Genomic DNA, 15,127 nt, shown 5'->3' on the forward strand with positions numbered 1-15,127 from the left:
GGGGGGGCGGGCATGGGATGAGCCTTGGACACCGAACTGTGAGCAGAGGGGGTATGTGTCACTTCTGGGGGAGCTGTGCAGCTCTACGGCGCCTTGCCTCCTTCATTCACAGACACTGAGCACCCACTCTGGGCCAGGTGCTGCGCCAGCACAGCGATGGTCTAAACCAAGCCCCATCCTCAAAAACCATGCGCTCTCACTGGAGAGCAATAAAGGAGGGAGATAAAACCCGAGGACATAGGGACACACGACAGCACGGGGGCAAGGCATGGCTGTGGGAGCCACAAGCCTGGGCCTAAATCTCAGCCCCACTTACTAGCTTGGAGACCCAGGGCAAGTTAGGTAACATCTCTGTGCGTTTGTGTAATGGAATTAGAAACAATGCCCATTGCCGGCCCGGTGGCGCACTGCTACAGTGCGCCGCTTGGGAGCGCGGTGGCGCTCCTGCCGAGGGGTCGGATCCCACGTACAGACCGGTTCCCGCTCACTGGCTGAGCGAGGTGCGGGAGCAACACCGAGGGTTGCGATCCCGTGGCCGGTCCCGGTCCGGTACGGGCGCGACACTGAGGGCCCGTGGCTCACTCGGGAGAGTGTGGTGCTGATAACACCAAGGCCACGGGTTCGGATCCCATATAGGGATGGCCGGTTGCTCACTGGGTGAGCGTGGTGCTGACAACACCAAGTCAAGGGTTAAGATCCCCTTACTGGTCATCTTTTAAAAAAAAAAAAGAAACAATGCCCACAACACAGTTACTGTGAAGAATGAATGAGTCAATAAGGCACTATGCCTCTAAGCCCCCCAAATATCGGTTACACAGCTGGAGGAGGAGGCAAGGGACCCGTGGCTCACTCGGGAGAGTGTGGTGCTGATAACACCAAGGCCACGGGTTCGGATCCCATATAGGGATGGCCGGTTGCTCACTGGGTGAGCGTGGTGCTGACAACACCAAGTCAAGGGTTAAGATCCCCTTACTGGTCATCTTTTAAAAAAAAAAAAGAAACAATGCCCACAACACAGTTACTGTGAAGAATGAATGAGTCAATAAGGCACTATGCCTCTAAGCCCCCCAAATATCGGTTACACAGCTGGAGGAGGAGGCAAGGGACCCGTGGCTCACTCGGGAGAGTGTGGTGCTGATAACACCAAGGCCACGGGTTCGGATCCCATATAGGGATGGCCGGTTGCTCACTGGGTGAGCGTGGTGCTGACAACACCAAGTCAAGGGTTAAGATCCCCTTACCGGTCATCTTTTAAAAAAAAAAAAGAAACAATGCCCACAACACAGTTACTGTGAAGAATGAATGAGTGAATAAGGCACTATGCCTCTAAGCCCCCCAAATATCGGTTACACAGCTGGAGGAGGAGGCAAGGGAATGACCTGGGGAAGGCATCCACTGCAGCTGGAAGGGGCAGGAGGGACCATCAGGAAGTGCCTCCTTGAGGAGGTGACATTGAACCTGGAGGTAGGAAGAGGGTCCTTGGTAGAGGGAACAGCCAACACAAAAGCTTTGACATATAATAGAACGAGGGCACAGAAAGGTCAAGTAACGTAGCTCCAGTTTGCCCAGCAAGATAGAGTGACTTTTAACACACTGTTTTACCCCCAAAAGCCCCTAAAAACTCACTCTTCCTTCTCCACCCCCTCACTGTTGCTGAAAATCAACTCTGTCCAGTTGTTGAGTCACCCCACACCCCCGCAACTTCTCTATGTAAACCCCCGACGACTCTTTCTTTAGCTTTCCTTAGCTCCACTTGTAAGGACCCAGCATTTGTAAGGTGCCAACTGTGCCATTTGCACCACCTCCACCCGGCCCACCTCACCACCCTGACCCTGCCGTGTCCCTGAAACACTTCAGCAGCTGGTGGTTAGCAGGAGAGCCCCCAGCCCCACCCCTGCTGTTTGTGTCCAGGTGTGGCACTAGCTGTCCTCCTAGGGCTCGAGTCAGGCTTTCTTGACATCTGCCGCGAGTCAGACTCAGGTGTGACAGATGAGCATGCTCTGTACCGGTAACTTCCTTCACACGTGGCTCTGGCCATCCCTTGCTGCGAACTGTTGGTGGCAACAGTGAGCTATGTAAGGCTCTGGGTGGGAGCAATCTCAACGCTGTCAATGGCACTTAAGGAAAATGTACTTGCTGGAACATAATGCTGAGTGATGAGCCTGCTCTTTTCCCAGCAGGGGCCAGCAGACCAGGAATAGGGTTCTCTAGTTGTTCGAGTTGCCTAAGAGATGAGGAAGTGGCGGCTGCCCAGGACCCAGTGTCAGCTTCCGGATCGCCCACCCCACCCTTGAGCTCCGCCCATGACCTAGTGGGCTGACCTCACCCTGGCTGCAGGCCAGTCAGAGCCCTGCATGCTGCAGACATAGGAAGTGGCTCAGAGAGAGGCAGGCGAGCCGGAAGAGTCACAGGGAGGGAATCTCTCTTCCTGCTGGGGTTGCCCTGAGGTTGGACTATGGGCTCTGGGGCATCTGGTGGCCCTACCGGCCTGGGTCAGGAGGAACCTGGCAGGGGATAGGGCTGAGAGACACCACGGATGGATTTTTCAGTTCCATAACCCAGCAAAGCCTCTTTGCTTAAACCAGTCGGACTCGGTTCCTCTCATTTGCAACAGAGAACACCCTGATTAATCCAGAGCCCCCACAGGGATCTATATACCTACAGTGACCAAGGGTCCTTGTGATCAGAGCTGAGCCCCGCCTCCAGGTAGTTGCTGTCAGGATCGGCCAAGGGGCGAGGACAGACTCAGCAGGTTTGGCATCCAGAGAATCCCTACGTGCCTGGAAGTGCCTCTCCAATTCAGCAATCAGGCTCGAGTCCCTCCTGTGTTCTGCAGGGAAGGGGCCCCTTGCATCTGCTCATCGCCTCCCGAGACTGCCTACTGTGTCACACAGTTCCTCTGGGACTGCAGATCCAAGCAGAGAGCGCCTGCTGGGGTCCTCCTTGGCACTTATCCCACAGAGAAGGTGGGAGAATCGCCCTCCAACATGCTACTGGCACACCGTGTGGGGCCTCTCATGGCACTGTCTTCCTCTCTGAGGGGCTCAGCACCAGCCACCCTAGACCCAGAGCAGGGCTAGGGACCCCACAGGCCAGAGTGGCCCATGCCCAAGGGAATGGGACCGACCTCCAAAGACCCAGCTCAGACTGCTCCTAAGAGAGCCACCTTTTAAACTGTCAGCACCACAGGCAATGGCAGGTGGCGCAGCATGGTGTCCACCCTGCAGCCAGTGCTTCCGTTCCTGTGGTCCTGTGGCCTTGAGCTTAGGCCACAGCCTCGCTGAGCCCTGGCAGGTTGTGAGGAGTCAGTGAAATAATGCACAGAAATGTTTTGCACAGGGCCTGGCACTTAATCCACAGTCTATACAGGCTGGCTCTCATCATTGCTGTTTTCATCCATGACAACAAACACGGCAGCCACAGGAGCGTGGAGCTAGAGCTGGCAATCAGGAGCTCAGCAACAGCTGTGCTACTTCCCGAGAGAGGCTGGACAAGCCCTGGCTTCCTGCACAGGTAGTAGGGTGACACCAGGGGCACTGGAAGGGTGAAATAGTAGCACCTCCCCTAGATCTGCAGAGGGACTCTCTGCCTCTCTCCTGTAGCAGCTGCTGGGTCCTGTTGCCCGGGCTCAGGGTAGAGAGGGGGCCTTGCTCACAGACGGGGGCTGCCTCCAAATGCAGGATCCCAGGCTGCAAGGGTCCTCAGGGAACCCTGTGAACAGCTTGTAGCCCAAGCAGGAGTCCCACCACACTGTCACACCAAGTGGTTGCCTAGGCCCAGGCTCCTCAGAGACAAGGCACTGGCTCCCTTCTGAGGGTGCCCCTTTTATCACAGAGCAGCTCTGGGGCTGAGGACACTGTTCTGGAGACGGGAGAGGTCTGGCCTGGCCCACCTGTGACAAGGTGAGTAAAAGGGAGGGATGTGACAGAGAGGAATGGACACGGGGAGGCACGCACCTCTGAGCGTGAGAATGGGATGCAGGAGCAGAGCAGCCTGCAGTGGGATTTCGACACTGTCCACGGGCAAGGAGATGACAGGCTGAGTGAGGGACCTGCTAGGCACTCAGCAGGGCTTGAGTGCCAACCCCAGCTCCTGTGCTATGGCGGCCCCAGGACCACTGCTCCAGAGGTACAGGACCTCCCACCAGTGCTGTGGCTTTACCTCCTGGACTCCACGTGGCCTAGAGAGGAGATGGGAGCCCAGAGCTACCCTGCTGCTGGCAGTTTCTACATTGGGAATTTTGTGAGGATGGGTTCAGGAGCCAAGTGGCCAGGGTGTGAAGTCCAGCCTGGTCACCTACCAGCTGTGTGACCTTGGGCAAGTTACCCTCTCTGAGCCTCAGTTCACCCATCTGTAACATGGGGTTACTAACAGTCCCTAGTCCATGGGAGAACGTGAGTTCATGCATGACAGGCTCCCGGAGCAGCACCTGGCACACCGTCAGCACACGTAGGTATTAGCCACCCTCACTAGTTAAGACTACTTGGTCCATCAAACCATCTGCTCAGGTCCTCCTAAAGCCCAGGGCCATGGAAGCCCCCTTCCCTTGCTACTCACTCTGGGAGCAAAGGCCCCAGAGACCATGACAGCTGCCACAAGCTCCTCCTGGGATGGCAGGCTCCAGGCCAGGCTCTTGCTTCTGCTACCTCTAATCCTCACCAAGCCCAGGGTGGGAACCTCGCACTCACTTTCCACGTGTGGCTGGTGAGGCTCATGGTGCAGGGAGTTGCTCCAGGTCCCGTAGCTGATAAGTGGCAGAGCTGGGCCTGAAACCCTCTTGCCTCTGGCTCCTGGAACCTCCCCCCTCCCCCCAGCCCCACAAGCCAGATGTGTGGCGTTGGCTGGGCCCAGTGGGGGTGAGCCCTTCCTGGGGTCTGTGGAGGGCAGACACTCAGAGGGACATCTGGATGTCAGGCAGACCTCTGCAGCCTCCTCAGAGGCTGCCGGGATGCCCACTCCCCACCAACCCATATCACCTTCTAGGGTTTCCTTTGTTTTGTTTTTCCTTTTGGGGCACCCAGTTGGCCCCTGTGCTTTGGATACGTCACTCAGACCCTCCTCAGAGCCCTTGAGGGGGATGTTCCCTCCAGACAGAGGCTGCGCCAGGAAAGCTCACTACTGGAAAGGAACGGGAATGAAGAGCTGTCCTGGAGGCTGGGCTGGCAGGAGGTGTGGGTAAAGGTGGGTGTCCAGGGAGGAAGGGCAATGGTGGTATGAGGGGACAAGGGACCCACAGGCAGAGCCCGAGGGAGAGAGGCGGACGTGGCCAGCAGGGTGTAGGGCCTGCGGAGGGAAGGGAGGTCTTGAAGGAGGGGCCTTCTGGACAGGCACCCCAGCCTTGGGCATCAGGGCTGTTCAGGGCCCACCAGAGTCTTCACCAGCAGCCACAGGGCCCACTCAGGGAAAAACCAACCACACTGCTGCCCAGCCTCAGAGGCCTCAAACTCCCAATCCAGCTCTGGTTCCAGCTCTGCAGTGGGGACTGGGGTTCTGTGCACTTAGAGTTGAACTACCAGCCCCCTCTGGGACCTAGAGAGGCTCCAGGGAGACTTGACAGTGGGTACATGCCTATGGAAAGACTTTAGAAACCAAAAACCTCCAAATCTGTGTTAGGAAGGCATTGACTTGTTCAAATAACAACGTTTTTGGAGAGGCGGCTTCTCCTCAAATCCTCCCAACACCTCCCTGAGGTAATATCATTACCCCACAGTACAGAAGGGGAAACTAAGGCTTGGAGGCTGGTGTGGGGCTGAGCTGGGAATCCTGCTAGTGCTTTAGGACACACTCCTGCCATCCTGCAGCCTCCTCAAGGGGCAGAAGGGAGTGCTCCCCATGAAATCCCAATGGCGCCTGCCCCGGAAGGTGGAGCGGGGGGTGGGGGGGCTGCTGACACCTGCACTGAAGTAAGACTCCCTGCAGGTCTGCCCTCTTGGGCACATTCTGCAGTCATGGGACTGTCCCACATCTGTACTGTCCAGTGTGGTAGCTGCCAACCACATGTGGCCCGGGAGAACTTGACATGTGGCTAGTACACCTGAGGGACTGGATTGATTTCACTTAGCTTTAACGTAAACAGCCACATGTGGTTGGGCCCTACAGCCCCATCCATCCATGGAGGAAGGAGGGCAAGTTTCCCCAAGCTGAAGATGATGCCAACATCCAACAGCATCCTTCACGGGTCTTAATGATTTGATTCTAAAATTCACGTGGAAGAGTAACTCCCCAAGAAGAGCCAAGACATTTACTAAAAAGAACAAAAGAGGGGTTCTTGCCCTAATAAGAAAACCTATAAAACTGTAGGAAAGTACAAGTCTGATGGTGGGGGTGTGCTGGTTACCAAGTGGTTAGAGCGCAGGGCAGTTAACACCAAGGTCTGCGGTTTGATCCCTGTACCAGCTGCCCGCCCCCCACCAGAAAAAAAGTCTGATGTTGGCAGAGGAATAAACAAACAGATCTTCTAATCATTAGTGTGGAGCTCCACAAGGATCTTCCTTCTGTTGGCTGACATGTTCCAGGCCCCCCAAAACAGTGCCTGGCATGCAGTAGGTGGTCAATAAATAATTGCTGAATGAAAGAAAGGATCCAAGCACACACCCATGTTCATGTAGGAATCAGACGGCATTTCAAGTCAACAGAGAAAGGACGGGATATTCAATATGTTGTTTGGAGAGAACCGGTGAATTCACAGAGCATAAGAAAAGTTAGACCCCTCATCTTGCATTGTTCTCCAAAACAAATTCCAGATTAAAGTCCTAAAATGTGGGAAACAAAACTAAAGAAAAAAATTTAAAAACTATGTTTATGACTAGAAAGAGAACCTTTTGAAATAAAACATAAAAAGCCAAAGTAATTTTTTAAATAAGAAAACACTGATGATTTGCTGAATTAAAATTCAAAACTGCTATTAGACAAGAGAGCACAGACAAAGCTGCAAGATGTGTAACTAAAAACTACTGAATTTTACGAGGGTATTTCAAAAAGTTCGTGGAAAAATCAAATTAAAAGATAATATGAATCTTTCCATGAACTTTCTGAAGTACCCTCGTACATTTCATAAGAGTGAATTTTACAGTATGTTAATTATATCTCAAAAGATATCATTGTGTGACAATGTCATGTAGCCCCAAGCCCTAAATGATGTCAGCAAGGATCAAATCACAGCAACTGATGGGTACACCGGCCTCATGCTGTGCCAGGTACTGCATTTGGCGCTCTGCACATGCACCACTCCGCGAGGTGGGCATGGTAGCATCAGCCCTACTGTACAGGTGTGGACACTGAGGAATACAAGGCGAAGCTGCCCAGGGACAGACAGCCAGGAAGGGGGAGCGCCAGGGTTTGGAGCCAGGCAGCATGGCCCTAGAACTGTGTCCTTAACCACCGCTGTCCACACTTGCGAAGAGCACACACTAAGGCACAGAAAAAAGATGCTGGAAGGAAAGGCTCCAAAATGCTAAGAGTCAAAGAGGATGTTCCCCTTATCTTATAAGGCTTTCACTTTCTGTGGAGAAGATACTCACGTGTTGAGCATGTAATTAAAAATTAATAGAAGTACAAAGACTACAGAGATCAAAGCTGGTTGGTTGGGATAGACTGTTCTTCCTGGCCTCCTGGCCCCCACTGCTGGCTTCAACCTGTCCACTCTGCTGGGATCCCCGGTCATCCCAGCCTCCCCCCAGGGGACGCAGGCCTGGGTCTAGAGAGGATCTTGGAGCTGGGCTGTGCCCAGGAGCAGGGGGCAGACTTTGGGGACAGTCGGGATGGGCATGGCGGCACACAGCCTCCACTGTCCAGTGGGCCACTCTGGCCATGGCTTGCGCAGCAGTGGGGCTAGCCCTCTGAGCAGCAGGCCCCTGGAGGACGGGAGTCTCATGGGAGAGCCTCCCTGGCAGGTGCCAGACATCCAAGACTCTTTGTTCATGACTGAGCACGGACCAATAACCCACAGCCCTCTGGATGGCCCTTCCCTATACCCACCCCCGGGACAATGTGTCCACTTATATCAGAGATGGCTCACAGGTGCCCCTAAGTCTCCCCCACCTAGGAGAAGAGGAAGGATAGGGGTACAGCCCAGGCCCTGCGCTGGCCTTGGGGCAGCCCACAACAGCGCAGCAGAGGTCCCACTGTCCTTCTCATCACCTTAGTCTGGACTTCTGGGAAGAATCCCGTCTGCCTCTGGCTCCAGGATGTGTGTCAGTAACCACCAGGCTGGCCATGTCCTCAACTCCCAGGGAGTCAGCGCCAGGCCTGTCTGATGACCCCAAATCCCAGAGGCCCCATGGATGGAAATAATGTGAAATCTCAGGTTTAACAAGAGCCTGCTAATATCCCTCCAAGGGACTGCTTAGCCCTCCTCCCCTTCCTCTTGCTATTTTTGGCTGTGCTGAGAATAGTCTGCTTTAAATACCCGCCTCCTTCCCTGGATCTGCTCTCAGGGTTGCCCGATAGCACCTTTCCAGGGCCCCACGGGGAGCAGCCATTGAATGAACCCAACTCACATAGCACCCCAAGACCTTTCCCTCCAACGCAGCCGGGTCTGGCCTGTGTCAGCCCCAAGCCCCCAGACACGGGCCACACAACCTTGCTCCAAGGCCTCGGTGCTCTGCCTCCCCCAAGCCTGACTTCCTGCTTGCTGGGCAGACATGGGGTGGACGTGACAAATAGGGTCCTGGACTCTGGGACCCAATGCCCCTCTCTCAGAAAAGCCTCCATTCTGCCCTTGCTGAGCCCATGGGCGTCTGCTGTCCATACAACAGTGGCCCTTGGGAGGGACTGGGTCTCCACTCACAAGGCTTGAATCTCCCCTAACGACAGATGCGGTGCAGCGTCTCACCTGCCCTCACACCCGCTCACTCCAAAGCTTCGACTCGGAGCGTGCAAAGGCACAGGGACAGCAGCAAAGGAGGACTCAGCCCCGCTACCCCAGCCACGGCTCGTGGTGTGCCCATGCCCGCCTGGCACTTCCTCCGCACGGCCCTCTGGCAGGCTGCCTGGCAGGGTACTCACTTGTTGAAGAGGTTCAGGCCGATGCGGTAGTGCCTCTTACGGATGACATCGTTGCTGAAGGCGGGCGAGTCCCAGCTGTTGCGGGTCTCCTTGTGGTAGGTCTGCTTGCTGAGCGTCTGCTCCCGCAGGCTGTCACGGGATGACGACTCAGAGCTGCAGTTGATGGTGTCATTGGAGTTGGAAGTGCTGTTGATGCTGTCATTGTCCCCATCTGAGTAGTCCGACTCGGACTTGCTCTGCCGGTTGGCTGAGCCGTTGATGGCCAGGTGGCTGTCGAGGGGCCTGGGGGGTCGGGGCCGCAACTCGGGCTCCTCCCGGGGGAGGCCCTTGGGGGGGCCGGCGTGGGGGCCGTGCTTGGGGCTGCCCTGCTGCCCGCCAAGGCTCCGCTCGTAGGCACTGTGCCTCTTGAGTGAGCCACGATCTGAGCGGTCACTGAGGTCCACAGAGCTGTCGCTGGGCGGCTCAATGGTGAGCAGTGGGAGGTGCTCGACCCGTAGCCGCTGCTCCTGCCGCTCTAGTGACGGTGTGCTCCGGCAGCTTGTGTCCGTGTCCGCCTTGTCTTCCTTGTGGGCCAGAGCCCAGTAGTCCTGGGCCGCACCCCCAGCCCGCAGCCGCAGGTCCAACTCGGTGCTAGATGGCCGGTCCCTGGCCTGTGAGAGGGGCAGAGGCGGCGACAGCTCCTCCTCATCGATGTACAGGGTGACATCGCTGTACGAGGCTGTCATCTCGTCCAGCTTGTGGTGGTCCATGCTGTGTAGGGCTGGCTTGGGCTCGGCATCCCGGGCCCGTGCTGTGTCCAGGGTGGGTGCCTCCTCGGTGTGCAGGCTGCGGCAGTTGAGGGCATCGTCAATGGACTCCGCCAGGGACTTCACCTGCCGGGAGAAGGCGTCCTCCAGCTCTGTGATGGCATCCGCGAAGTCACTGGAGGGGGCCGGAGACTTGAGGGCGGGCGGCTCGCCAAGGTCGCCACATTCGGAGGGCACCAGGGTCCCCAGCTGGGAGCCATCGTTGGTCACTGAGACCTGCTTCCCCTCGAAGTAGGAGCTGCGCACTTTCTCGGGCCCCTCGAAGGAGAACTGCATCCTCATGTTGGAAAGCACGATCCGGCGCGACATGCGGTTCTCCGACATGGAGCTGCGGAGGCGCTCGAAGTTCTTGTTCATCTGGTACTGGCGAAACGCCGTCTGGATGGTGCGGGCCGCGTGGCGGGTCACGAGGCGCCCCCCATACTTTCGTTCTAGCATCTCCACCTGGGGGAAGGAGAGCAGCGTGAGGACAGCCTGCATGTGGGCAGCATGACTGGGAAGGCCTCAGATGCCCCAGAGTTGGTTAGAACAACCGCTGGGGAACGCTGGCGGGCCTGTGCTAGATACGGGTTCCAAGGTCAAAGGAGCAGGAGAAACACCACGTTAAAGTGAGGGCAAGTGCGTCCCTCTCAGAACCTCCACACGGCAGCCGGGTGTAGTGTGCCGAATTTCCCCAACGTCTTGGTCACAGCAGCCTTGGCCCAGCACAGCCTGTGGCACACAGTTAAAAGCAGTTTCACGAAAACCCTGTGGGAGATGCTGGAAGAGGTAGTGCTAGGCCTCGGGAGGTGAGGAACCCGAGGCCTGCGCAGGTTGGGAGGCCAAAGATCTGGGTCAGGCCCTGGGGTGCTGCGGAAGGGCTGCTGGCCTCCGGACTCATGTCCTCTCTACAGCATTGGCAGTGCGGCTCTTGTGGCTCGGGGATCACTGGGTTTCAGGCAGGCCTGAGAGGTTTGCTGCACTGAGGAGTAGGTGCCAAGGCCAGGTGCCTGGGCTCTAATTCTGGCTCTGCCCCTTTTAGCTGTGTGACCCTGGGGAAGCCTGGGTCCCATGCAGTTCCTCAGTTTCCTTCTCTGCAAGATGGGGGTGGCACTGGGACCTACCTCATAGGATTGGGGGAGCCCTCGATGAGATGGAGACAAAGCACTCAGCACATGCCAAGCATGGGGCAGCTGGGCTGGAGACCCTCAGCTGCATTCCTGGAAGGTGCTCACAGTGTGTGCGGCCCCTCACCCCTCACTCTACAAATGGGCAAATTGAGGTCCAGAGAGGAGACCCAACACACACTCAGGGCCTGTAGGTTCCAGGGCTGGCCCACTCACTGGCACCAGTTCCTGATGGCCATCTCCAGGAATGTGGAGATGGACCGCACAGCCTGCATTCTGGAAGGGCGGGCTGTGGGAGGGGGCTGGGCGAGCTCTCGGGTGCCTTGGCTCAATGTCTCCCCAGAGTGAAGTCCTGCAGTCATGACTGAGGACAGCACCAAGGGCTGGGGCCCATGCCCTGCTCCTGAGTGACAAAGGAGAACAGCTCTGCAGGTGATCTAGCTCCGTGGGAATCAAAGAAAAGCCGGGATAAGGACTGGGCTTCTCTGCCAGGCCAGACCTCTGATGTGGGTCTAGGAGAGTTTTCAGGCCCTTCAGAGCAAGGCAAAACGCTGCACCCTGCCCATCTAGTACCACCTGCCTGCTATGGCCAGCGTCACACTGAGTCTGGCGGTAGAGAGGGAGACAGGCAAGGTCCTCGCCCTTGAGGAGCTAAGAGTCTGTCATGGAAGATGAACAGATGCACACTCAGAACTGGAGTAACTAACGCTCAACAGCTGCTGAGCAAACGAGGGCTGTGCCAGGTCGGGGGAAAGAGGTTCGGGGCCACTAGAGGCCACACACACCCACGGGCAGCCTGGTGCTCTGGCTTCCCAGGAGGTGGCCTAGGTGAGTGACTTCATGCTTCTGTCCACCTCTCTGTAAAGCAAATCAGCATGTCACCTGAGTCTGGGTATGAGTGTGCACGCTCCACGGGGCCAACCCACCTCAGGTACACCTGCAAAACAGGCCTGGAGAGAGCTCCCAAACACTGAATGCGACAGCTCTCCCGGCCCGCGGGAGGGGGTGGGCGGGTGGTGGGGGAATGACTTTTCCAAGCTCAGCCGGGCCCAGAGTCAGCCAGGGCGGTTCTGTTTTTTCTCTCTCCCCGAAGTTACTGAATGCCATCCAAAGAGATGATCTCACTTCCACATCTGTGAGCAGAAAGTTTCTATTTTTTGGGTTGTGAGTGGAGCACAGAAAGCCCATGGGGCCAATAAGGGTGAGCTCCAAGAAGCCCCTTCTCCACTCCTTCTCTCTGCTGCCAGAGAAGGCCTGTGGTCCTGGGCCCCTCCTGTCAGCCCTGGGCCGAAATGGCTTGGGTCCAGCGCCATGGTCAAGCCCGAGCTCACTCTATGGCCCTCCCTCCTGCTGGCTCTGGGCCTTGCAATCAGGCAGCCACCCTGTTTTCCTGAGCCCTCCTCCCGAAGTCCCTGTGTGTGTTGGGGGTTTGGACTTCAGGAAGGCAGAACTGGGCTCTGTGTTTAGCCACCAAAGCCCCTCTCAGTCCCTCCCCTGGGAGGACACAGCCTGACTCAGGCCTGCTCTTGCTTGTCCCCCAAACCCAATGTGGTCAATCCACTTTTTGGGTCGGAACTAATGCAAGGCCCAGTCTAAAAGTTTGCTAGGACCCAGGGGAGGGAATTCAATGAACATCTGCTCACGTGTGTGCCAGGGGCTGTGTGCCCTCAGCTGGTGCTCACAGCAACTTCTCATCTCCCTGGGTGTTTCACTATTCCCCTTCCCAAATGAGGGAGAGGGGAACAGGTGAGGGAAGCAAGAGCCCAGGCCACATATTTAGTGGGTGGAGAAGCCCACTCTGTGGCTGGGCTCTCCCATCAGGCCCTCTCTTGCCCTTTAAAGAAACATTTCTGAACAGCAGGGACAAGGAATCACAAAGCAGAACTGTCACCTCTCAGCCACTTGCAGACAGTACCTGACACCCACCCAGGCTTCCTGCTCTAAAGGACAGGAAAACACTGCTGGGTACAGAAGACCAGGGGCCAGAAGAATGCACAAGACTTCCCACTGGGCTTCTTTCACTAAAATGGGACTTCGCGTTACTCAGACTTAACCCCTCGTGGAATCCGGGTACCTACTTTCCTCTGGCAACTCCCATGCAGTCTGTCTTATCCCCACTCTTGCCTTGCTTGCCAGGAGGCTCAGTAAAGCATGGGCTGCTCAGTGGTCCTGTGTCACCTCCTCTCTCACCTCCTTGCTACCTCTTCCCTGCCATCCTTCCCATCTCTCACATATACCAAGCTCGTTCTTGCCTCAGGGCCTTTGCACCTGCTGTTACCTCTTCCTGGAACATCCAGTTCTAATGCCATCATAGAGAGGTCTTCCCAACCACCCTTATCCAATGCTGTCACCTTCCATAGCCACTCTATTTCTTTCCCCAATTTTACACTCCTTGGAGTTTGTATCTCTTTCTGGAATTAAACTGTCCCTTGGTCACTAACATGCTCATGGTCTGTCTCCTCCAACAGGATCAGCTCAAGAGCAGGGCCCTCATCTCATTCGCCGTGCCCTCACCAGCACCCAGCACAGTGGCGTACGTGAGCATTCAGATAACACGCATGGAATGAAAATGAACAGCTGCAGCCCTGTTAGGTCCGTATTGAGCGTGTCATTATCTCACAGGCCTCTATTAAGTTGTAACCTTTCTCATTTCTATTTTAATGGTCCTGCTGCATATGTCTTTCACTATAAACTGTTTGTGATCCACTGTGGATCTGAGCATTAACTGATAAATGGAACAGAGGCCATTCTCCCCTGCCGTTGGCCTGGGCATGGGGCCAAGTGCCACAAGATTAGAGGATGACTTGCTACCAGGCTCTGGCCACTTTCTGGCCCCTGTTAATCTGAACACACAGGTAAAAGGATGGAGAGAGATCAGGGCCATAGCAGGCAGGGCTGTCCAAAGTCGCAGGGCAAGGCAGAAGGCAGGGTGAGGAGGGGGCTGAGAAAGGAATTCTTTGCCAGGAAAGAAGACCCGTCCTGAGCAGTGGCCCCACTGCTCCCTGAAGAAGTCAGGGGCCACACTAGGCCCAGATCTCTGCTCCTTAAAGGACCAACAGGAATATTGAGGAGCAAACAGAGTGCAGGCCAGGCCACATAGTGGCTGTGGGCAGGATGGAGGGCAAGGTGACCTCTGTGGCACAGAGTCTGGGGGCCTCTGAGTGTCCCAGGGCCAGGCCAGGGCAGAGGTGGCTGCTGGGAGCCATGAAGTGCCTGCCCAAAGCTCAATGCCCAAGAGCTGGGGGAAGTTGAGCAGACTCCCCAGCCTGTCCCAACAAGCTTGCAGAGCTGCTTCCTGGCAGGCTGGGGATTTCCTGAAGCCTGAAGCTTTTGAGGGACATGTTCACTCCCTGGCTCACTCATGTTTCATCTGTTCACTCACTGGGATTCTTACTAAAGGGCCTACTATGCGCCTGCACTATGAGGGACTTGGAAGTGAGGGCTCTCTGCCTCCCCAGGGACCTCTCACTTCCTTGCTCCTGCACCTACCAACTCAGCAGGAACAGGACTCTCCCGTCTCCCCTCAACCCTGAGAAGCTGCTTCTAGTCCCTCCTCAGCTGGCCAACAGGCAGGCCGTGCACCCTCGTCGCTCTGCGCACAGGTGTCCACCCCATGGTGGGTCTGCGTCATCTCTGTGGGCCAAGGCCCCTGAGGGAGGGAGTGCAGCCTTCAGTGAGGTGATTTCCCATGCGAACACCGAGTTGTAAACCCTAGGGGATATAATAAGCAACCTTGCCTCAGAGGCTGTGAATGGGCTTGGTGTTCTTTTTAGAGCTTGTGCTATTTATGTCAGGAACTGTCCTCCCTCCTCCTCTCTCCAGAGGCTCCCTCCCTCAATCCTCTCCTGGGTCCTCGGAACCTCAGGGCTGGCCACGTAACTTGCATGTGCTGGTGGTATTGGGCCATGACACTCGGATGCCACCACGGACCCCAGATCCCGGCCGTGAGGATCATGTGACCTAGGTGAAGGCCTCATCTGAAGACGAATCTTTGCGAGTCCCCACAAGGAACGTCACGCAATTGAGTCCCTTTGCTCTAAGTCCATTCAAGCCTTTCAGCCACAGCCAAGCTGGGACAAAAGGCTCCCAGGAGGAGCAGAAGGCGGAGCTGAGACTGAGGGAGGACCACATCCTTAGTAAAATGCCCCTGACTCAACTCTGTCACTCTGTCATGGGAGTGGCCACCAGCTGGGAGACATTCCCCATGGG

The 15,127-nt window shown here is 56.3% G+C and overlaps 1 protein-coding gene across 3 annotated transcripts in view; it reads right to left on the reverse strand.

Moving 5' to 3' along the window:
* The window catches only part of IQSEC1 (IQ motif and Sec7 domain 1), a 174,624-nt gene that overhangs the window by 32,457 nt on the left and 127,040 nt on the right, over positions 1 to 15,127 (reverse strand). For all 3 annotated transcript variants that reach the window (XM_008572882.1, XM_008572884.1, XM_008572883.1), the window contains exon 3: positions 9,007 to 10,256. In XM_008572882.1, coding sequence (XP_008571104.1) covers positions 9,007 to 10,256 — 1,250 coding nt within the window. The remainder of the gene's footprint in view (positions 1 to 9,006; positions 10,257 to 15,127) is intronic.

This window comes from Galeopterus variegatus, unplaced genomic scaffold (genome assembly GCF_000696425.1).
Source record: "Galeopterus variegatus unplaced genomic scaffold, G_variegatus-3.0.2 Scaffold845, whole genome shotgun sequence".
NCBI classification, from domain to species: Eukaryota; Metazoa; Chordata; class Mammalia; order Dermoptera; family Cynocephalidae; genus Galeopterus; species Galeopterus variegatus.